Source organism: Octodon degus, unplaced genomic scaffold (assembly GCF_000260255.1).
Source record: "Octodon degus isolate 3935 unplaced genomic scaffold, OctDeg1.0 scaffold00096, whole genome shotgun sequence".
NCBI classification, from domain to species: Eukaryota; Metazoa; Chordata; class Mammalia; order Rodentia; family Octodontidae; genus Octodon; species Octodon degus.
Window position 1 is genome coordinate 3,688,472 of NW_004524672.1, and position 8,385 is coordinate 3,696,856.

The 8,385-nt window shown below is 39.1% G+C and overlaps 1 protein-coding gene across 7 annotated transcripts in view; it reads left to right on the top strand.

The window, feature by feature from the left end:
- Dock10 (dedicator of cytokinesis 10) overlaps positions 1–8,385 on the top strand; it is a 206,105-nt gene that overhangs the window by 103,725 nt on the left and 93,995 nt on the right. For all 7 annotated transcript variants that reach the window (XM_023723036.1, XM_023723034.1, XM_023723037.1 and 4 more), the window contains exons 8-11: positions 2,523–2,706; positions 3,951–4,036; positions 4,598–4,681; positions 4,797–4,952. In XM_023723036.1, coding sequence (XP_023578804.1) covers positions 2,523–2,706; positions 3,951–4,036; positions 4,598–4,681; positions 4,797–4,952 — 510 coding nt within the window. The remainder of the gene's footprint in view (positions 1–2,522; positions 2,707–3,950; positions 4,037–4,597; positions 4,682–4,796; positions 4,953–8,385) is intronic.

Sequence of the window (8,385 nt, forward strand, 5' to 3'; positions counted from 1 at the left end):
ACAGAAATATGCTTTTATTAGTGCTGTATTGATCATAGGTACAGTGGGTGTGCCCATGTATATGCTCATTTAACCTACATAAGCCACATAGGCAGAAGAAATGCAGAGATAGGTTTACATGTGGTTTTAAGCAGTGAGCTTTAAATATAGAATCCATTTCAGCAGCTGCATGTTGGTAACCTTTAGTATGTGTGAAGTGTCATGGAAAATAGATGTGATTTTGTCTTAAAATTGTTTTTAGCAAATGGCATGGATGCACAAAATGAAAACAAGATACATGTGGCTTGTACAAGTAGCACATCCCAAACAGTAAGACCAGACAACATACGCAAGAATGAAATTGCATTTATCAGTGTACAATGCTTTACTCTGTCACACTGCACATGTGCTATACTTCTGTGTGTTTACTGGCGCTCCACGACACCATGATATATTGAATGCGAAGACAGTTTGAAAAAGCACTGTACTTACATTTTTTCAGTGCTATGGGACAAGCACAAAACATGTACTCAATATTTTTTTTTCTTTTTTGATGGAACTGGGGATTAAACTCAGGCCCTCGTCCTTACCAGGAAAGCTCTTATTCCACTCAGCCATCTCCCCGATCCTAAATTTTTCTTGAAAGAATAAATCCATATAAAATGGAAAAAATGGCATGGTCAGGAACTATGAACACCAACACTCTGAATTTGGTGCTGTGCTTCCTTTTAGAACTCTTTGGTCATGCTTGAAAAGCACAATGGAAGATGGTAGGAACATCATAGGCATAATGGATTTTTTTTTCATTAGCATACTCAGTCGTCCATTGGCTTGAGTGGTTTTCTTAGAGTGTGTATAATTTGGAACTTTCCCAGGTGAAAGTAGACTAGCTTGCTACAAGTCATTAAATACATTATGTGCCAGAAGGACATATTGGATTTCCTAATATTTATGAAGTCATGTGGCTAAGTAGATGAGTTTGAGCAATGAAGTTGTAGTCTATGCAAAGTAAACTGATTTAGGGAAGAATTAAGGAACAAGAATAAAATTATGATTAATTCTAAATTACTATTTTAATTACTTAATAACTTAACATTAGTCTTCAAAGTTATTAAAATATCCCATTGATTTTCTATTTTTGTCTGTTCCTTTTGCTGTTCTATATACTATGATCTTTGAGATTACAGAGGTACAAAACCATTCAAACATGTTAAAATTGTTTCCAATATGAGCTTCTCTACTCTCCAAGTAGTTCCATTTCTCTCTCAAAAAGAAGATAGTTTTTGAGAAATTGAAAACAAAATACCTATGTCATTTGCAAACATCCTTTTCTTGAAAAACAAATGTTCATTATACTTGACTCAAGTTTTAAACCAATAGATTCAGTAACTTTGTTGAAGTTGGCAGCCATGTTCTATCTATGTGAGGCACAGAGTGCAATTCAGAAAATCAACTCTCATTAATATTTTAGAGTGTTTTGTTCCTAAAATTATATTCATTTTTGGCATCTGCATTCAAAAGTAACTTGTAGTTTGATCGATCCACTTTAATTTTAGTGTAAGCTCTGTAGAGAGTTGTACAGCCCCCTGGCCACATTATTTGCTGTTTCCAATTAGTCAGGTAGATCCTTTTGCATCTGTTTTCTAGACACCAGTAAGAGGGGCTTGCCTTGTGCGGTACTCAGATACTTGACAGTGTTCTAGAAAAAGCTGGCCCTACTGTTCTCTACTTCTTTTCTTAGTTTCTGCTTCTATTGCTGTTGTTTCACAGAGGAAACCACAGATGGGCCAAACATCTCTCGTGCCCTCTCCAGCCATCTTTGCTCTTAGACTTTCTGTGAAGTTCACCGGTGATTTCATAGACTTCCTTCCTCAGTCTCCCAGGAGGATGGATGAAAGGAGTCTTCCTGGGAAGAGCATGGCATCTCACAATTTGTTTTCTTATACAAGCTCCCTAAATGTTTGTGTTATGCACTAAGTCCAAGGTCACTGCAGAATTCAAAGCAATTGTTTCGTGATGGTTAGAATATACTCACACTCATGCTTAAAGAAGAAGGATTTGAGCTAATATGCCCAATCCAATCAACAGAAACCCAAATAAAATAGTATTTTGCGTGTTGGCCAGACAGCTCAGCAGACTACAGCGCCTGCTGCAGCAGAGCACAGAGGCTGGGGTCATGCTGTGCCAGCTCCTCCCCTGGGCGCTGAGATGGTGATTGAGACCGAACATGGTGGTGCACGCCTATAATCCCAGCACTTGGGAGGCTGAAAACAGGAGGATCACTGTGAGTCCAATATACCCAGTGAGATCCTGTAGACCCTGTACTAAATATATATATTTAAAAAATGGTGTTTTGCACAAAACAGCTTTGAAAGAAGTCAAACAACCTAATGCAAGCCCATCTGAAATGTTGATCTGCTTTAGAAAGTTTTCTTTAATTTGTCCACCTGTATGGAAAGATTTTGGTTGGAACTGCAATCTTATATATAAAACACTCTTCACTCTCCAAGTCTCACTCTCTTTTCTTCCTTTGTATACCACAGAATAACAGACTGAGAAAACATGCCTTTGAATTGAAAATGAACGACCTGACCTATTTTGTGCTGGCAGCAGAGACAGAGTCAGATATGGACGAGTGGATCCACACCCTCAACCGTATCCTGCAGATCAGTCCCGAGGGGCCCCTCCAGGGACGGAGAAGCATGGAGCTCACTGAGCTGGGGCTGGGTGAGTGTTCATAAGGCCATCTCGCTGTCTCTGTCAAGTGGGATCTGTGACTTGGGTGCATGTAAACTGCTAGTAATTACTGTAGCTATGAAGTCCAGCTCATACCCATCCTAGAGCTTGTGTTTTAAGGCATCATCTTCAATCTTTATACTGAGTCGTGGTGGTCACCACAGGTAGGAATGATCTTGAGTTGACTGGCAATGATTTGAAGCTGTCACCCAGAAAATATTATCAGGAGTCATCTATTATTAGCATCAAAAACATTGCTATATCTGATGGGACACAACCTATAAGTATTTTGTGGGCCTTGACCTTTCATTGCATTTAATTAGTATGTGTATAAGGAAAAATACACATTACTTCCTCATTGTTAAAAGTCAGCTTTCATTTATGCTTTTTTTTGCCATGCTGAGATCAAATTACATGTGAATATTCTAATAGTATGTGTACTAAAAGATACTTTTTATAAGATAGAAGAAACAATTTCCTCTGCCCAGTCTAATTCCTGAGAGGATTCTAACTCATTCTGAGCAAAGAAAGGGGAGTAACAAAGAGCAAGAAAGCATACAAGGGTACAAAACCAAGTCATGGATGGATAAAAGGCAAGCTCTCCTCCCACAGTCAGCCACAGTACGTGAAATAAATTTATGTTAAGGTATATGTCCAGGATCACAGTGCATTGGCAACTGAAGGACTTTGAAATTCAAGGAGCCTAAGTTTCATATGCTATAAAGTGAAATAGTCACAGGTGACTGAGGATGAAACTATTCTTGATTTCAGTACAACCTTGATGTGCCAGAGTAGATGTTTTATATTCAATTGTTATTGTCTTCGTAATGATCAACTAGAGCATTAACAGTGTCCAACAGACATTAAATAATTGAGGCTCCAAGGAAGGTACTAGATGAAGTGAACTGAAAGCGAGAATTATCAAAAATATAGACATATTTTTAAATATATACATATTATGAAAACCTTAGCATGTATTGTTGAACAGATCAAGTCATCCCCAACTATACAGAAAGTGCTAGAAAGATCCAAACACCTTATCATCACACTATATTATCACGTCTATGTTCTAGGCTATTGCTTAGAACAATGGAGCACTGGATACAGGATGAAACAGACGGAGGCACGCTCATGTCACTCTGAGCTCTTGAGTCTAACCTTGTTTTATGTCTCTCAGGCTGCAAAGATCTATGACTCACATTATTTAATAACCTGTCTTGGTGTATCTTTTCAAGATCCGCTGGAAAATTCTGTACCTTGTGAATGTATGGCAGAAGAAACAGACTCTTCAGAGAACAGCCTACACCCAGACTTTGCAAAAGTAATAAAGTTGACATTGTATTTGCACATGAATTTGAGCTGCTTGTTACTTATGGGTTCTAGGCAAAGAGTGAAAATGCTTTCTTTTAAGAGTTAGTCTAAGGGCCCTCAAGTTAGCTCAGCAGACTAAGTGCCTGCTTAGGCAAGCGCAGGGCCTGAGGTTCAATACCCTGCACCACATGCCGAACCAGCCCCACCCCCAGGCATGCTGAGCCAGCCACCGAGACTGGGTGTGGTGGCTCATGCCTGTAATCCCAGTGCTGGGGAGGCTGAAAACAGGAGGATCACTAGGAATCTGAGCTGCGTAGTTAGACCCTGTACCAAAAACATGAAAAGAAAAGTGTTAGACTGAAAGACTAATTCAGAACTTTCCATTAATGTGTTTTATTTCAAAGGTACACAGAGCTCAAAGCTCAAAACATGCTTTTCCAGATCTTCCAAGTAAAAGTGCCCGGCCTTAAGACAGTGATAGTACCTAAGGGGTTGCTTTTTAGCCACATGAATGTGGCCAGGCTGGATCGGGATATGTGGACCCCAAGGTGTAACGTGGTTTTCTCTGCAGTACCTCACAGAAACAGAAGAGAGTGTCAAAGCGACTCGAAACTTGGAGAGATTGAATCTGTTCTCACTGGATCCGGATATAGATGTGAGTTATTGTTCTTTCTGACCAGATGTGAACTTGACCTGCACAACTAGGGATTCTGATTTACAATTTCTTTTTTATGATAAGTGGTGACTAAAGCTTTCAAAACATTTTTTAGACCTTGAAACTTCAAAAAAAGGATCTTTTAGAACCTGATTTTGTGATCAAACCCTTTGAAGAAAAAGCCGCCAAGAGAATCATGATCATTTGTAAAGCTCTCAACTTAAATCTTCAGGGATGTGTTACAGAGAATGAAAATGACCCAGTAACAAATGTAAGTTTCTCTTATGCTTCACCATAGACCACTCATCCAAAATCACACCATCCTAATCAGAATTTTTCTATTTCTGATAATTTCAGGCACTGGCTTCACACCTAGTGCACCAAGGAGTATGTTCCCAGCATTTTCCCACAAAACAAAAGTCCACAAATTCTAAGTGGAATTATGCGTGTACTACCATAGAACTTTCATTTTCATTTAAAGAAGTGTCATTACAGGGTCGGTGTTCTGGAACTTACCCATGATATCAGCCCAGTGATTCAGAGTTTCCTAATGTGTTCTGTCCTCTTAGCGGTACCAGAGATGGCTTTTAAAGTGACATTTTCTTTTAACTTTTATATTTGTCTTCACATCTGTTACAGAAAAACAAAAGCTAATAAATCAGTCCTGTTGTTTCACAATATTGTTGCTTAGGCAAAGAATAATAGTAAATCAAGTAAAGTAATATGAGATAGATTTTAAATAAAGAATGGTTCGCATAGTATATGCAAATACAGAAATTACTAAGGGCTTTACCTATACTTGGGAACACCATGCTGCCATTGAATTTGTAGAAGATTCCTTCTCCTACTAAGTGACCTGTCTCGAGAACTTTCTATTAAGGTTCTAGTGGATAATTCTGGATTGATTACAAATGTGCTCATGGGTAGGGGCATTTTATAAGCATAAACATTATTAAGGAATGAACTGTAAAGAAAAAAATAAAAATTGCTCATAATCCAACCATCAGGCTAAATCACAGGTAATTACTTGGTATATTTCTTTTCATTCTCTTTCAATGCATTTTGTTCTAATTTCTAATAAATCATCCCTGACTTATATCTTTAACCTCAAAAAAGAACTCTGATTTCCAGATCCTTGAGACAAATAAAAGGTAAGGACAGCACTGCTTTTTCACTGTAAGCCAGGTGCACACAATCCTACAACTTTCCACTTATTGTACAGTGAAACTAACCTGGCGAGTTGTGACAGGCAATGGTTAGCAGAAAGAATGAACTCTTTCAGAAACATTTCTTCAACACCCACTAGCCTGAGTCTTGAGCACCTTGACAGTTCTCTTCAAGCTTCCTAGCCCTGGAGCGTGTCCACACCGTGGACCTCCATATTTAATGAGGAAACTCTAAGAAGTTGTGCTTCTGACTTTCCATCTTAGGAGATGTGCCATGTCAGGTTAGAGATTGCCCTCAGGCTTCCCTTGGTAAATGGGGTTAATAATAGGATATATTTCAAAAGGCTACGTGTTGATTAATGTGGTAATATATGGAAAATATGTAGTGCTCAGGGCAAAGTAAATATATTTGTAAAATATTCACTGTTGTCTAAGTAGCTTTGAAAGTAAAATAGCTTCGAAATTACACATGCAAGACGTTGATATTTTCCTGTTATATATGACTTCTTGTTGCCAAGTCAGCTAGAATGGAAATGTTACCAGTAAGAGCCTTGCCCCAGAATGAAGGTTTTTTTTTTTAATTTTATGGCTTTAATTCTGTTCTAGATGTGAGTAAAAATGAAAATAAAGTTTATTCATTCTTTAATACTTGGTGTGCTTTTGAGCCAGATTTTAACTCTTGAAAAACAGTAGGGAAGAAGATAAACAAGATGCCCAGTCTCTTGATTATTAGATTTTTTTAAAAAGGATGGAGAGTAAGCAAGAAAACAAATTAACCCTGCATGCTATGCCGGTCCAACCCCCGGGGTACGCTGAGATGTTGAATTAAGATCGGGCATGGTGGTGCCCGCCTGTAATTCCAGCGCCTGTGAGGCTGAAAACAAGAGGATCACTATGAGTCTAATTTGTGCAGTGAGACTCTGTAGACCCTGTACTAAATATATTAAAGAAAAAAATAATAAGACCAACTCACAGTTCTTTACAAAATCAATACAGAATGTTGTACTGCAGGGAACTGAGGACAGGGTTGAGTTGGATGGGTGGTCATGAAGGCCTCTCTCAGGAGTAATATTTGAACAGAGAATATTACAGTTTTAGGGGAATAAAAAGACAGATCAGGAAAAAAAATTTTCTAGGGAATAAAAAGAACAAGTGCAGATGCCCTGAAACAGGTGGGTATTGGCAAGTTCCAGGAACAAGACAGGAAGAAAGAGCAGATCAAAACACAGTGAGAGAAACAGTAGGATCAGATGAGCTATGTAAGCCCGCAGATTTGTCCTTAGGGTGAGTGGAGACTAATCAACAGCTTACAGCACTGTAAAATAGTGTGGCCTAATTTGTGCTTTATAAAGATTCCATCAGAAGAGTGAATTAGAGGAATTCAGAGGTGATCAGAGAGGCCAGATCGAAGGCCACCATGAATAGTGGTTATATGGTTTCAAAGAGGGCTACAAAGAAGAAGAAAGAGACATAAATATTTACTTGTGACTGTCCTGACATGCTTTCCTGGTGGACTGACATACTGAATAACAGAAAAGGCAACCACAGGATGAGTCCTGTGTCATTTCAGTAAGTGATGGTACCATATTCTAATTGGAGCAAGAACAGATTTGGAGGATCCGGGTCAAAAATACCATGTGGGACATGCAGTATTAAGTCAGATAAGTCTATTAAATATCCACATAGAGAAATGTTCTGAGTGGATTCATATGCAAGTTTGGACCCAGAGGAGTGACAGTGAATGGAGCAACACACTGGGGCCTAGTTCAGGCAGCGACCAAAGGCCGATCATCAAAATAGATAAGTGGAATGGGCCAGCGAGATAGCTCAGCAGTCTAAAGTGCCTGCTTAGGCAAGCATAGGCAGGTGCAGGGGACTGCGATTCGATCCCTGGTACCACATGCCTCGCCAGCCCTACTCTCAGGGTGGGCTGAGTGGGAAAAAAAAAGATAAGCGGAAGCAGGGAGGTAGATCTTTTTCAAATGGGAAGAGAATCAACATGTGGAAAGAGAGGGAAGGGGAGAAGAAAATGAAAGAAGAATTGAGCTGTGTTATGTATTGTGCACCAGCTCCCAGCAAGGAATATAAGTGTCATGTAATAGTAACATGGAGTAATAAAACAGAAACTGAAAGAAAGAATGTAAATAAAGAAGGGGTCATGTATGCTACATGTAAGAGATGAGTGGAGAAGGAACTTGTAGGGAACGGAAGTAAACCAAGAGTGAGTCAACTTCATGGAATAGTCGCAGTTGCTCCTTAACTTGAAGTCAGAGAGGAGTGTGATAGGGCTGCCAGAACAGAGGATGCCCGCAGTACAGCTGAGTGGCAGCTGCAGCAAGAGCTGTTTCCAAGCAATGAAAAGTGGTAGGAGAAGCAATTCATCCTGCCTTCATGCAGGATTTAAATTAAAAACAAAACAAAGTCCCAGAAGCTTGTCTTTAATAAAAAGAAGAAGAAGAAGAAGAAGAAGAAGAAGAAGAAGAAGAAGAAGAAGAAGAAGAAGAAGAAGAAGAAGAAGAAGAAGAAGAAGAAGAAGAA